The sequence below is a fragment of the Phoenix dactylifera genome, chromosome 1, assembly GCF_009389715.1.
Source record: "Phoenix dactylifera cultivar Barhee BC4 chromosome 1, palm_55x_up_171113_PBpolish2nd_filt_p, whole genome shotgun sequence".
Taxonomy (NCBI): Eukaryota; Viridiplantae; Streptophyta; class Magnoliopsida; order Arecales; family Arecaceae; genus Phoenix; species Phoenix dactylifera.
The window spans coordinates 15,324,474-15,339,875 of NC_052392.1; the positions used below are offsets into that span (position 1 = coordinate 15,324,474).

Consider the following 15,402-nt stretch of genomic DNA (forward strand, 5'->3'; position numbering starts at 1 on the left):
CCAAGGGTCAAAAGAGGTGACAGTAAGTAATTAACTCAACTCATCTCCTATGTCCTGTCAAAAAAGAGACCTCCGGACACGGGCCTTTCCTTTAAGGCCCTTGATCCAGGGCCTGCGTAGGCGTCAATATGGGCTTCCACGGTCCATCATAAAACGCACGGCGACGATTTTATCAGAACTGCCGTCGCCCTTGTTTCCCGCCAAAATCCCCTCCGTCCCGCCAAAATGACATCGAGGGCACCCCTCTCTAGACCTAGAGCGAGAGAGCTACCGGTTTTTTTCGCCCTAGCGAGCGAGCGAGATCGAGATCGAGATCGAGAGAGAGAAAGAGAGAGATGTCGGGGTGGGACGAGGGGGCGGTGTTCTACAGCGACCAGGCGCAGTTTCCCCGCGGCGGAGATCCGGACCAGGGCTCCCTCACCCGCCACTCCGCGCTCCGCAAGTTCAAAGAATTCATCCGCGGCTTTAATGGCGACAAAGGCGACTTCCCCTACCGGTAACTAACCTCAGTAGTCCCCTCCCTTCTCCTCGTCTTCTCTCTTTCCCTCTCCTCTGATCTCCGTGCTTGCGATCGCAGGGAGAGCCTTGTCCACAACACTGACCACCTCACGGTGGCAATGGAGGACCTTGATGCCTTCGATGCCGTGCTTTCCGACAAGATCCGCAAGTCCCCCGCCGAGTACTTGCCCTTGGTACGCCTTTTTGCCAATTCTCCAACCCATTTTGGTTGAAAAGTTAGGGTTTCGTTGTCTAGGGATGTGGTTTTTGCTTTTCTTTCGTTGCTATTGTTGAAAAGGCTTCTCCTTTTCCGTTACCCAGTTCGAAACTGCAGCAGCCGAGGTGCTTGCAAGCCTGAGATCGAAGGTTGCGACTGAGACAGGGGAGATGGAGGAGCCCGTCACAGGGGATGTGCAGATCTTTCTCTCTTCCAAGGAGAATTCGGTGTCGATGAGGTCTATTGGTGTCAGTATTTCGCTCAACCATACCCACAGTTCCTTCCTTTTTCCATTTAATTCCTTAATTAATTGGGCATGTGGAATCGGGGCTAGGCTGAGTGCATGTCGAAGCTTGTTAAGATTGCCGGTATAGCAATTGCCGCTTCGAGAGTGAAGGCCAAAGCGACGTACGTGACGCTGATGTGCAAGAATTGTAAAAGCATCAGAATAGTTCCTTGCCGGCCAGGGCTGGGTGGTGCCATTGTTCCCCGATCATGCGACCATGTTCCTCAGGTAGTCGTTGATCAAAAATATCATTTTTCTTTGCAAAAATTGTATTGCTTGACGTATTCCTAAATTGCTATCTCGATGGGCTTCTTTTCTGTAGCCTGGAGAAGAGCCTTGTCCTTTAGATCCTTGGCTTGTGGCTCCGGACAAGAGCAAGTATGTAGATCTGCAGACCCTTAAATTGCAGGAAAATCCTGAGGTTAGTAGCCTAAAGTTAAGAGGATGCTTAAAAACTTTTATCGTTCTGTCGTTCTCTCTTTCGTGACATTATATGACCTTTTAATGGAAAGGATGTTCCAACTGGGGAGCTTCCAAGGAACATGCTTCTCTCAGTAGATCGCCATTTGGTTCAAACTATCGTGCCTGGCACAAGGTTAACAGTCATGGGTATTTATAGTGTGTACCAAGCATCGGCAACGTAAGGAGAATGTGATTAAAGTGTTTGTTTAAGCTTAGTTTTGTGAAATACAAGATTTCTTTATGATACTGTTTGTTGGGTCTTTTGCAGCCAGAAAGGAGCAGTTGGAGTTAAACAACCCTATATTAGAGTTGTTGGGTTGGAACAAACTCGCGAAACAAATTCTACTGGTCCATCTACCTTCTTGCTAGATGAGGTAGGCCTTCTCCACTGAGATGTCTTTCTGCTTATAATTTATGTTAGGAAGATGATGATTGTGTTTTGGGCAGGAATTAGAATTTAAAGAATTTGCTCAAAGACCCGATGCATATGCTAAGATATGCTCAATGATTGCTCCTTCAATATACGGCCATTCTGACGTCAAGAAAGCACTTGCTTGTATGCTATTTGGGGGATCAAAGAAGGTATTGAATTTTGTGTAACTCATTGGCAGTATATTTTTCCCACTATTCCAATTAATTCCTTCCTAAATACAGAGGTTACCGGATGGTGTACGATTAAGAGGAGATATCCATGTATTGCTTTTGGGTGATCCATCTACTGCAAAATCACAGGTTGGTATTGTGAATAGTCGAGCTTAATGCAGTTTTCAGAGTAACAGTTTATTTTTGATATTTTCCTTTGCCTATGATATGCCCTTAATTACATGAGGACCATATATGTACATTCGTAAGCACGTATCTAGCATAGATTTGCTTTTCTTGTGTTAAATGATAAGGCCTGGGTCAGGCAGTTCAAAAGGTGTTTGCCTGAATTGTATGAATTCATGAAGACAAATGTTTGATATTCACCATCATGTTTACTGGCAGGATATGGTATAAAATCTTCTCTAGAAATATTTTTTTTCCTAAAACGTTAATAAAAATTCAAGGGTGATTTGATATTGTTTCTGTACCAACTCTCACGAAATCCTTCTATATGTAGATATCCATTAAGCAAAAACCTGATCTCTGCATTATTTCTATCAGTCTACATTGTTTCATTAAACCCCTAGATCTGGTGATGTTGTCAGGGATATTTTGTGCTTCAAGTTATTTTTTGGTTCTGCTTATCCATCAAAATAAATAATTAGCTTTTAGATCACTGGCCTATATTCTGTTGTTTAGACTCAGTACAATCTGTAGTGGGGCAGCATAATAAACTTGAATGTACTTAGATATAGGACTGTGGTTTGACCACATTTTGCTTTATATGTGAAGTTTCTCAAGTTTGTGGAAAAGACGGCTCCAGTGGCTGTTTATACTTCAGGAAAAGGCTCATCTGCTGCTGGTCTTACAGCTTCTGTGATTCGTGACAGTAGTTCAGTAAGATTACGAACTCATTTGATAATTATGCATATCAAGTTTCTGCTTTCTTAGCTTATATAAAACTCTTGCTAGCGATTTGTACTTCCTTCCAGGCTTTTTTCTTAAGTAATACTTGATTTTTTTTTCAGCGTGAATTTTATCTTGAAGGAGGAGCAATGGTTTTGGCAGATGGTGGAGTAGTATGTATTGATGAATTTGATAAAATGAGACCTGAAGACAGGTAAAGCATGTTGGGGATGAGCTTTAAATTCCATCTACTGTTGCTTGTTATTTTAGTTCTTCACTTGTATTTATTTTCCTTTGAAGATCCTACCCTTTGCACCATGCCTTTTGACCTCATTTTTTTTTTGTCTATAGAGTTGCCATACATGAAGCCATGGAGCAGCAAACCATTTCTATTGCAAAAGCAGGGATAACAACAGTACTTAACTCAAGAACATCTGTGCTTGCGGCTGCTAACCCTCCATCTGGGCGTTATGATGATCTTAAGGTTTGTGATCAAAGAGTTAGTTTCTATAGTGCCTCATAATTTTATTCTTTTTGAAATCCACTCAGGGCATGGATTGCTAAGAAAACTTCATCTTTCAGACTGCACAGGATAACATCGATTTACAGACAACCATCCTTTCTAGGTTTGATCTAATCTTCATTGTGAAAGATATCAGAATGTACGAACAAGATAAGGTATGGATACTTCTTTGCTTTAATTTAATATATCTTAGCATCAGCTGCTAAATCTCTCTTTCATTCAGCGAATTGCCAGCCATATTATAAAGGTTCATGCCAGTGGTGCTGCAGCCTCTAAGAACACTGATACTGCAGAAGGAGAAAACTGGCTGAAGAGGTACTTATAAATGACCTCTGCCATACGCATAAAGTTGTATTTGTTAATTTATTATTATTATTATTATATTCATTAAAAAGTTATGCACTTTCCCTAAAACATAATACTTATTTTTTAAATTGTGAAGGTACATAGAGTACTGCCGTGTTGCCTGTCAGCCGCGGCTATCAGAAAAGGCTGCAGAAATGTTGCAGAACAAGTATGTTGAGATCCGACAGGTATGCTAAGATTCAACCCCAGGTCAAGATGTACTTTCCCATGAGGTCTTTGGAATCCAGTTCGGCTAAGTGCTTTGTTTGTTTTTCTAAATTCTAATGTTCTGGTTGCTACGTAGAAAATGAGGCGGCAGGCTCATGAAACAGGGAAGCCTGCTGCAATTCCAATCACTGTGAGGCAGCTTGAAGCTATAATAAGGTTGAGCGAGTCTCTTGCAAAGATGCGACTGTGAGTGCCCCTTTTAAAAACTTGCAAAATGGTCTCTGAGTTCGAATATTTGAAATTCTAAATACTGCTTATCATACAGTTTGCAGAAAGCTTAAAATTAATTTATAATGCTATTTTACCATGATTTACTCCTTTCTTGGTGGTATTAAGTGCTTTCTTTTCTATCCTGTGTTGATTGACTGCAACTTCAGGACCCCTGTTGCTACCCAAGAGCATGTCGAAGAGGCATTCAGGTTATTCAACGTTTCCACCATGGATGCTGCCCGGTCTGGAATCAACGAGCATCTGAATTTGACTCCTGAGATTGCAAATGAGATCAAGGTTGAATGAAACCTCTATCCCTCTGGAGCTCCATTTTTTTTTATTTCTTCCCCAGTTTCCTGTAGTGAGCTAAATAGTGTTCTGTTTCTAATTTTATCAACAGCAAGCTGAGACCCAAATAAAGAGAAGGATGGGCATTGGAAGCCAAATGTCGGAAAGACGTCTGGTTGATCAGCTTACAAGAATGGGGATGAATGAATCTATTGTGAGGAAACCATTGGAAAATACAAACTTTTTTGTTGATTCTTTTACATTTCAAACAGACTTCATAATCTGGTAACATGTATTGCACGCTTCAGGTGAGGAGAGCCCTATTGATCATGCACCAGAGGGATGAGGTGGAGTACAAGAGAGAACGGCATGTTATCGTTCGCAAAGCTTGATGTGACTGAAATTTGGGAGCCGACGACATTTGAAGGAAAATTGAGGTTGATCATATGATAGTGTCACTAGGTTGTGATGATTTGGAAAAAAAAGAATTGACGGCAGATGATGGCATTGGGAAGCCTGCACCACATATGGAGCATGTCCCATCTAAAATGAATCTGGAGATGATTTTTTGCCATTCATGAATCATGGCTTATATCAGCTTGGTATTGTACGCATGGTCTGTCATTGGGGCTCCACTAGTTTACCTAAAAAAGGCCTCTATGAGAATCAAGTAATGTTGCAATACTTGTTCAAATCCACCCTGCAATATAGGATAATTATTTCTGATGTATTATTGAACTGTAATGGATGAACAAAGTGAAGGAACTAGTATGTCGCATCTATCTTCATGGTGGATTCATAAAATGTAATGTCTTCCATTTCATTTTACATTTTACTCTTTACTCGGTGAAATTGAATTATAATGGAATTTGAGTTGAAAGGAGTTGAAGAGGATAGAAGAAGAAAAGGGAAGAAAAGAGTGGGAGGAGAAGTTAGGGAATGAGCAACTTGATATTTTTAATGATTTAAACTTATGTTCTCCAGATCTTAAAACTCTTATCTTCCATTTCAATCTCAAATCTCAATAGATGATTACAAGCCTCGAAAACCTGCTCAAAATTTAATATTAATAAAAAATCAACTTATTTTTTTATTAATTATTTGTTATATTAATGAATTAATTATTCAGTAATTATTTAATTTTAGAGTTCCATTATTTGAATTGTCTATATTTTTTATTTTTTAATTAAAAATTAAATATAAATAAAAGGTTAAGGTTTTATTTTGATTTAGAAATTAGTGTACAAGATCTTATTGGGTTTTTTTTCTATTCAGATGACTGTGACTTCATATAAAATTAGGGCTTGACTATTAAAAGAAATTCATGTAGAAAGATATACGATGCCAATTAAATGACAACGTGGTCTGCACAACATAATTCAATCCATCTGATCAAGAAATATATATTCAATCAAGAAAAATGTAATAGATCAAAAGTTATCAATTATGGGTCCAATGGTAGCTGACAACAATCGGGTGCAGAACGAACAGGGTTGACTAGGTAGCAACGTCCGATGATCTGGGTTGGTCCGCTTTGATCAGTCTAACCAGTCAAATCATGAAACAATAATCAGACAATGGTACAGATAATATAATAGAGATTCATGATGATAGAGTCCAATGGTACTTGGCGATACTTATGGTAAGGCTAACGCGATGGGTGGTCATAGCGACACTGGTCCAGAACTTTCTATTGGGGTCAACCTAGGTCCACAATGAGAATATCTGGGACTCTCCTATTTGGGTGTAGAGTATCCCAAACAGAATCTTCTTGTGCAGATGACTCTCCTGCAGAATCAAATAGTAGATTAGTAATCTGGATCGCTTACCGACTTCTACTAGGGGTCCATCACGTGGTTCCTCGAGTCCCTTCTACTACCTACTCGAGTCAACTAAATAGAGAGATACCAAAAGAGAGAGAAAAAAAGAAGAGAAATTAGCAAGAAAATTAAAGAGAGGAGAGAGAAAGAAGAGAGAGAAGACTCATTTCCTCATCCCCAAAATAAGGAAGAATCCATTCTCCCTCTCTTCTCAGAACAGGGGTGACGGCCACCAAGCGACCCAGCCTCGGCAATGACAGGCAACCTAGTGACATTGACGATGACTAAGGTTGGCTGGACGGGAGGAAATGACGACTGAGGTCGGCAAGACAGAAGAAAATGGGAAAGAGGCAAGAATGAAAGGTTTGGCTCTTCTCTTCCTTCCCTTTCAGCTATGGTGGGTGGCCAATCACTTGCCGTGCTGTCAAGAGACAACCAAGGGCGACAGTGGCAAAAACAAAGAGAAAGGAAGAAGAAAATAGGGAATGCCTTGTTTTATGCTATACCAGCAGCTTGCTGACCCAAATCAAATGATAATAATGGCCATGGAGGCTTGACCGATTACCTCAATCTGGTGAAGCTTCGGACAGCTCTTTTCTTGCGAGGAATCAAGGAGGAGATTATTTTTAAAGGTACTCACTATTCTCTCCTCTTCTCTCTTTCTCCTCTCCTCTATGAGTGAATAAGTGAATTAGGTGTCAGTCGGTTAACGTTGACACAATAAAAATATGAAATTTTGATTAAGATTTCCTTCCTGATGAGCAGCCCCTAGTGTTCAATCTTGATTGACATCATGACAATATGAATGACTTGTCCTTAGTTTGCTGATTTTATATGTTTTTCTTTTTTTTAAATACTCCGGTAGTATTTAATGTTTAATCTTTATAAATAGTTATACTTGCGTCTCCCACATCATTTTATTTACTTTTGTACACTAAAAATGATCTCCAGCCATTGAAGCCTGATGGGTTCCGAACCCTGCACACCTTCTCGCGGTCGGGTCCGTTTGCCGGCCCGATCTTAAGATAACAGAACCCTGCTTCGCTCTTTTGATAAGCCTTCTTACTTCCTCCCCAAGTCGCGAGAATAGAAAGAGAGAACCCCTTTTTCCATTTCCTACCTGCCCCTGCTCCTCGCTCTGCTCTCCGCCATCCCCGCACATACCTCGCCGCCTTCTTCTTTCTCTCGCGCCGATGTCGGTACGTCTTTCTTCCAAAACCCTAATCTACGTTTTTTTTTCAGTCTCTTTGATCAAATCGAATCAGTCAATGGCGATTTATTCTTTTTGGTTTTTTTTTTTCGTGTCAGATCTTCGAGTACAATGGGAGCGCCCTTGTGGCTATGGTGGGCAAGAACTGCTTCGCGATCGCGAGCGACCGGCGCCTCGGCGTTCAACTCCAGACCATCGCGACCGACTTCCAGAGGATCTTCAAGATCCACGATAAGCTCTATGTTGGCCTCTCCGGCCTCGCCACCGACGCCCAAACCCTGTGAGCAAAACCCTATCCACCACCACCTCCGATAACTTTCTCTGCCGTGTGGCTTGTTTTGATTTTGATTTGATCTCTGCGCTTCGTTCTCGTTTCTTGTGTGGTGGTGTGGGGTTTAAGGTACCAGCGGCTTGCCTTCCGCCACAAGCTCTATCAGCTGCGAGAGGAGAGGGATATGAAGCCCGAGACCTTCGCCAGCCTCGTATCTGCTCTTCTTTATGAGAAAAGGTTTCGTCTTTCATTCTTCACTTCTTTTTCCTTACAATTTTTTGAGCTCTTTATGAGGAACATTGCAAAAAAGGATTTCAATTATTTGCCGAAATTTAAACTAATGCTTCTATTAGTCTCAATTCAGTTTGGTGGGATTTTCTTTTACGCTTGATAAAATGCTCCCTCGATGATATTATCTGTGTGCGAACTCTTTTTCTTGTTCTTTTTCTTTTTTGGTAGTTGATGATGTAACAGTCCGCTGTCTATTTATTTCAGAAACTAATTGTCCTTACTTTGGCTAATTTTTTGCTTATTGAATGTACATGTTTTTTTTAGCTTGATGACATGACACAGGGCTTTTGATCTTGTTGTAGGTTTGGCCCATACTTTTGCCAGCCAGTAATTGCTGGATTAGGAGATGACAATGTGCCATTTATTTGTACTATGGATTGCCTTGGTGCCAAGTATGTTTTCTTTTCACTTTTTGTTTTAGTTAATCGTGGGAATTTGTGATTTTTTTTTTTTTTTTGTTTACAACGAGTGCCTACTTAGCTGCATCAAAATATTTAGTTTGTAGCACTGTCGCAGATTTTGCTGATAAGCATTAAACTTCCAATCACCAAATTTGGGGAATAGTAGATACAAAAGTTCTTAAAAACTCTTTATATAAGACTTCCTTGATTTTGCATATATCTCATGTATATTCATGTGTCTATACATGTGAGAGTGTTGAGGGACCTTTTTTTTGAGTATATCAATTTGATGATGATTGAAATTCCATTTTGTCAAATAAACATGCATAGATAGCTTTGCTTGTATCCCTCAGAAGATACCACAACTGTCATAGTGATTTAACCACCATGATAGTATGCCCTGGACAAAAATCAAATTTCTTTGCTTAGTGGCATTTCAGGGAGCAGTAAATATTTTGCCATTTGCCAGTGAATATCTGCATGGATTGAAGTTGATGTTTATATGTGGGGATATGTCTTGGGCCATCGTCTCATGAAATATAGTTAGCGAGTAGGAATATGATTATTTGATGCTGTTCTAGAACACTGTGCCGCCCAACCCCCCCCCCCCCCCCCCCCCCCCCCCCCCCTCCTCTCTCTTCCGAACATACGGTATACACAAGCAGGAATATGATTATTTGATGCTGTTCTAGAACAATGCACCTCCCCTCCTCGAATAGCCTGTTCATTTTTACCACTTTAATCTTGGTTGCTACATAAAAACGTGGATTTGAGAATAGGTGCTCTTAACCAGTTTTGTGGAGTGCTTGGCCAAAGAAGTTTGTTGTTCAACGAAATTTTTGAATCGATGTCATGCCTGTTTATTGGTGTAACTATGTAAAATGTTTAATGGTAGAAGACATATTTTAATCGGTAATTATCATGCTTTCCACCGATGTGATTATTATGATTTAATCAGTATCAATCATGCTAAAAATTTTGTGACTTTTTAAAGGCATATGGTTGGTGTTCTTGTACCAAAAGTATAGCGAACAATGGTGATGTTTTGCACATGAGCAAAGGATAAAGCAGCAATACTAATTGATTTTATTGGAGCTAGACTCAAAATTTTCAACTATTCCCCTTGATGTCTGGGCACCTTCTCACATACCCATTATTTGTAATGTTGGCAATTAATGGAGGACAAAAAACTGTAAGAACCACCAAAATATTGGAAAGATGATCACAACAATTTATTGAGGAAAAAGTAATAAGAAAATCTTATTTTTAAGGTATGTTCAAGAGAAATATAGAAACACTTTGCAGGGTTCTTGCAAGGCAAAAGAAACATAGTATATGGTTGTAATGGGATGTAATCTGACCACGTAGCATTGGTTGCTTGGGAAATAAGGACTCTAGATATCTATATTGTGATTTCCTTGTCTAGCTATTATGGTATTTCGGCGGGATGGAAGAAGGTTGCTTATGATTGGTTCTTGTTGCTGAGGGAGTGTTAATCTAAAGGGATTTCTAGGTCAATACTTCATGCCGAAGTTTTTTTTTTTTGAGTTAGGCTGAGGTTTAGACTGAATAATCTTGAATTTGGAGTGAAATATTTTGTTTTTTTAGTATTAATTATATAATCATTTAAATAATATATGTAGAGATTAAAAAAAAGAAATAAAGAAAATGGGGAAAATAAACATTGCTAAAGACTGATGTGGAAACTCCCAAAGTATCTTCCTAGAAGGATGTCATGGTGTTATCCGATTGCCAAGCCTTCTATTGTTTTCTAATATCGAGCTCACGAGCAAATTTAGGATGTCTATGTGGTCCTTCCAAGCAAAATGCATATGCTTGTCATGGAAGGGAAGTTTATAAGGTCATTAATAAATGTTTTTCAATCACTCTTAAAGTGGTCAATTTGAAAGCCATTTTTAATTTCTAAATGTTTACTCTGCTAGAGTTGCAAAAATTTCTTGTCCTGTGCAGCGTGCATATTGTCACACATATCATAAACCTAATATTGTTAAAACAGAAGAAATTTAAAGCCAATAAACTCAAGAACCTTGAGTGAGAGGGCATCTAGGCAAAAAAATGTGGTTGTTCCGTTTATCTTTGTTATTTGCATGTTTGAGGTGTTGATGCAAATGAGGCAATCCTTAAGTGGGATAAGGCTTGTTGGTTTAGGTTGAGTATAAGGTTAAGGTAATTAGTATCAAAAAATTTTAGCACCACATATCAAAAATTAGTTTCAAAAACAGGCTGACACTTGTGCATGTATTATCTTCAACAAAATTTCCATCATAAAGTGTGAAATATTTATTAAACTCACAGCATAACTTGAGTGTTGAAGCATTCAAAAGATGGGTATGTCAGTTGATTTTGGATTGGAAATGCAATTTGAGTAAGTCCTCCCTCCTCCCACCCTCTTCCACTCCCTCCCTCTCGCTCTCTCTCTTGCTCCACAAGGGTTAGGGTTAGGGTTATCCTCAGCCCTCCCCCCTTCCTCTCTTCCTCCCTCCCTCCCTCCCCCCCCTTCTCTCTCCCTCTCGCCCCCCCCCCCATTACGGGGAGGATTAGTGTTTCCTTTGGCCCTTCCCCTTCCTCCATCCCCCCCTCTCTTTCTTGTGCGCGCGTCCGCTCAGCTAAGGTTTAGGGTTCTTTAGCTAAAAAAAAAAGGGGTTAGGGTTAGGTTTAGGGTTTCCTCAACCCTCCCCTTTCCTCCCTCTCCGTCTCCCTCCCTCCCCATCTCTCTTCCTCTCTCCTTTTCTCCCTCTCCCCCTTCCCTCTTCTTGTTTTAGGTATGCCCCAAAATAGTACAATACAAACCCGTACTATACTGAACCAGTCATTGGCTGGTACGACCTCTAGTACTAGATTTGATGAACCTTGGCTGGAATAATCAATTGTATCTAGATCCATTGCTAGTACTAGAATCATAAAAGTACAACTTCTAGTGTCTAGTTTCTCTAGGGAGCATTTTGATTGTTATAGACCTGACGACCTGACAATTCCTGTTTCAGATATTGTAGTGGTGACATGTGAGTAGTTATGATGATACAACTTAGGCTTGGTCTTTTGGGAGCCTGGTGATTTTAAAGCAGCTGTGTTGAGACTGGTGGTTTCTAAATACAGTTGACCTGAAGCAATAATTGGGCTTAACAAAAAGAACATCAGGTAATCCGAGATTTAAAGGTTCAGTTATTTGTCTGTTGGAAGATGTACATGTGGGAAGACCAGCAAAATATTTGTATATAAAAAGCTAATGGTCCATTAGCAGCTTCTCATATTGGTTTACTATTTTTCCTGAAGACTCTTATGGGACTAATGCTAAATAATAAACATCATGGATGAAATTTTATGACAAGGAGACTGATGGTGTACATGTTGGATACCGTGTGATGAGAAGTTTGGTGAATGCGAATTTTGGGTTTCAGAGGGAGTCTACTCTCTCTTTTTCCATTCTTTTTAGGGTTTGAAGTTAGTTTAACCCATAACTTGTTTCACAGTTTGGTGATCCAGACAAAAGTGAGGATCTCATAAAATTATGGGTAAATGATACCCTAGAGTGATAATTTTGGTTGAAGAATGGAAAGTTAGTTTCATCTAAGTCTGAGGTGTAAGCGTGCTTCTAGACTGTTGTTCAATCATCACATCACATGCTAGTAAAACTTAGAGAGAAATTCACAAAAGTGATATGGACGGCTTGTTGTTATGTTTCAAGAATGCAAATTAATTAAGATGCTATAATCAGTTAAAATGCATATAGAAGACATTCTATGCACACAAGAAGGTGAAATTTATGAAAAGTGCACCATAACATCAGCAGGCTAATGGCTATACATTTTGTCATTTGTGAAATTCAGAGGGCCATTTTGCAAGTCTATTTATATTAATAAACTCCGATCATTCTGACATCTTTTACCACTTTTTTTAATATATATCTGTTGTAGTTGTTTTGATTGCACGCTCATCATGTGGTTATTTTTCTTGCTTGCAGGGAACTTGCCAAAGACTTTGTTGTTTCTGGTACAGCGTCGGAGTCTCTTTATGGTGCTTGTGAATCCATGTACAAGCCTAACATGGTTAGTAGGCTTTCCTTAGATTGAGTACGCTATATCACATGCTGTCTCGTCCCTTCTCTGATTTGGTTCCATCTGTCTATGAACTTTCTAGTCAAACACAAAGTATATGCATGCTTAGTGCTCATATATCAGCACTTGCAATATTGAGGTTTTGGGGGCTTGGGATGGAAAAGCTCTATCTGGTCACACTTATAGATTCACCTTGTGCAGCATCTGGGGCTTGACATTTTAGATGTTCAATAAGAATTAGATAGTGAATGAAGCTATAGCATGCATGCCAATCAGAACGAATACTAACTTCAATTAAGTTGAAACTTGAAAACAATGGATCATGCTAAAGTTCGTGAAAAACTTTACAAGACAAACGCTGAACATGCAATGGGGAAAAACTTGACTCTATCAAGCTATTTAGTTATACCACAGGATTGCAGAGGAAAAAACTTAAAAGACTGTGCCTTGTTCTTTTTCCATTTTCATTCTTTATTTCCATGACTGCACCTTGATGTTTCCTTTTCCCTTTTATTAAAAATATTTTTTCTTGTTAGTAGGAACCAGAAGAATTATTCGAGACAATCTCACAAGCACTACTGTCATCTGTTGATCGTGATTGTTTGAGCGGTTGGGGAGGGCATGTCCTCGTTGTGTAAGTTCATTTATCTCTTGCTAGACTTTCCAATTCCTTTTTTTAACCTTTTGATTTAAGTAATCTATTTTTATTAAAGATAAAGTAAATATGTGCAATTAAAATGAAAGACTGTGGCTCAAGGCACTGCAAGCATGATAAACCATTTCTCGATTTTCCTATGTCGACTGCAGTCTGCTAACTCAACAAAAGAACCATAAAAGTGTTTTTTCAAGCCCCATTGGTATTGAGCAAGATCGGTGGAATTATCCCGAACTGCCTGGTTCGAGGCGTCCCGAGGCATACCGACAGCGGACTGGGACAATTCCGGCAAAGAAACCGAAACGTCGTCACCGGAGGATGAGAAAAAGGAAAGAGAAGAAAAGAGAGAGCGAGTGGGGGAGGGAGGAAGAGGGAGAGGGAGGGAGGCCGGCAAAGGGTGGCAGAGGCCGGCGAAGGCTGGCGCCGGCCTTGCTCCCTTTCCCTCCCCCGCTTGCTCTCTCTATTTTCCTCTCTCTCACGGTCTCCTTTGTCGGTACAGGCCCGACACGGTATGGCGCGGGCCGGTACCGACTCGTGCTGCCGGGCAACCAGTACGGTACTCGGTACCGGCACAACATACCTTAGTGTCGAGTCATTGTTTTTGAAAACTTTTTCAGATAGCATATGAGTCTCCAAAATTCTCGTCTTTCTTCTAACCTAATGCTAAAATAAAGTAAAATTATCCCAAAATTTATTAGAAAATCATCTCTAGGATTTATTGTGAACATTTATTATGTTTTTTGGTTGGACATCCTCAATTTGCAAGGTCCTAGATGGCCTTTTTAACTATTATAAATAACCTACATTGCCAATCAAGTATTGGAATATTAAAAAAAAAATGTTTCCCTTTTGTTAATCTCCAAATTTTCAGCTTTTCTTATCTTAATGCAGGATAGTTATCATTGATAAGCTTGGCCTTTCCAGTCTGTATGTGACGATCATAATTACTCCCATTTTTTGCTGCTTCTCAGTTTAGTGGTGCTTTTCCATGGAAGAGTACTGGGCAGAAAATTTCTGTTTTCTTAAATCTGTCAAGAAGTTGAAAATATGATGGTTAACTTTTGGTATCTTTTCTTAGTAAAACAAACCCTGAATGCCCTTGGTGCATGATGCATCTCTTGCACGGCATATCAGATTAATATGCTTTGCCAGTGAAGTCTTGGTTGTTTTTCCCTTTGCAAGTCGTGCATTTTGGTTGACCAACAATAGAAATTTGATGTATGTGGCCAACAATAGAAATCTGAAGGTTTATCGCTTGCTGAAATGTGGCATTTCTTGCTTCCTGCAGGACACCAACCGAAGTGCAGGAACGAACATTGAAGGGAAGGATGGATTAATCTAATGAAAACTCAGTACTGGCTATATGTTCCCAGAAAACTGCTGCTTTGTTCTCCAATTGCAGAAACTAACAAATGATTTATCATTGAGTCTCTGTTTTGTTAGACTGTACTTTCGTAAACCTGAGAGTTTCTTTTCATTCCTACAGTCTTGTTTTTTATTAAACTCAATATGAAATCTGGATATGGGTTGTTGCATCTACCTCTCAACTTTGGTTGATTCGGTTAATTTATGAAGTTAAATATATATATATATATATATATATATATATATGATTGAGAAAGTGGGATTTATGGCACATGCTTATTTCATGCCAGGAAAAGTTGTAGCAAAGAGACCCTTGGGAACATTAGCAGCAAGATGGGTGACTCGGAACTGTTCTTTTCATGGTCCAGGTATTCAAGAAAATCCTTCAAACATATGGATAATACAACGAGTAGATATTTTTACATGGCAGATGAGAACCAAGGCATGAGTTTTTGACAAGATGCATGTCTGAATCACCTGCGGAAGAATGGAGAGAGGAAATCGCCGACATTCACAGTCGTAAAGCTTCTGCTCTGCTTATAATCCAATCTGTCAACTGCCTTTGGCTTTTTGGAGCATAAGATGGTTGGTGATAAATCCATAATTGATTTCTCAAGATTTGGACAATATAAGTATGGATAAGTTGATCCTTTTTTTTAACAGATTGGGGGAGGAGTTAATCATTTTTTGAGAAATATACTCATCCTCAATATCTCCTTCTGTTAGGCTGAAAAGGGCTTTAGGAGGATGATCCTGCCATGCCAT

General features: G+C 39.6%; 2 protein-coding genes across 2 annotated transcripts; both read left to right on the forward strand.

The window, feature by feature from the left end:
• Window positions 1-280: 280 nt before the first annotated feature.
• On the forward strand, window positions 281-5,334 carry LOC103703653 (DNA replication licensing factor MCM5). Its single transcript, XM_008786575.3, has 19 exons — window positions 281-496; window positions 578-692; window positions 820-963; window positions 1,050-1,229; window positions 1,324-1,422; window positions 1,514-1,641; window positions 1,732-1,837; window positions 1,911-2,045; window positions 2,118-2,195; window positions 2,841-2,945; window positions 3,077-3,168; window positions 3,306-3,438; window positions 3,537-3,632; window positions 3,701-3,792; window positions 3,920-4,010; window positions 4,127-4,236; window positions 4,428-4,557; window positions 4,661-4,762; window positions 4,857-5,334. The coding sequence occupies exons 1-19, from the start codon at window positions 336-338 to the stop codon at window positions 4,938-4,940; spliced, it is 2,181 nt and encodes a 726-aa protein (XP_008784797.2). The 5' UTR covers window positions 281-335; the 3' UTR covers window positions 4,941-5,334.
• Window positions 5,335-7,287: 1,953 nt separating this feature from the next.
• LOC103703652 (proteasome subunit beta type-3) lies at window positions 7,288-14,819 on the forward strand. The gene is made up of 7 exons (XM_008786574.4): window positions 7,288-7,567; window positions 7,677-7,858; window positions 7,979-8,086; window positions 8,443-8,532; window positions 12,524-12,608; window positions 13,157-13,251; window positions 14,561-14,819. The coding sequence occupies exons 1-7, from the start codon at window positions 7,562-7,564 to the stop codon at window positions 14,607-14,609; spliced, it is 615 nt and encodes a 204-aa protein (XP_008784796.1). The 5' UTR covers window positions 7,288-7,561; the 3' UTR covers window positions 14,610-14,819.
• The last annotated feature ends 583 nt before the right edge of the window (window positions 14,820-15,402 follow it).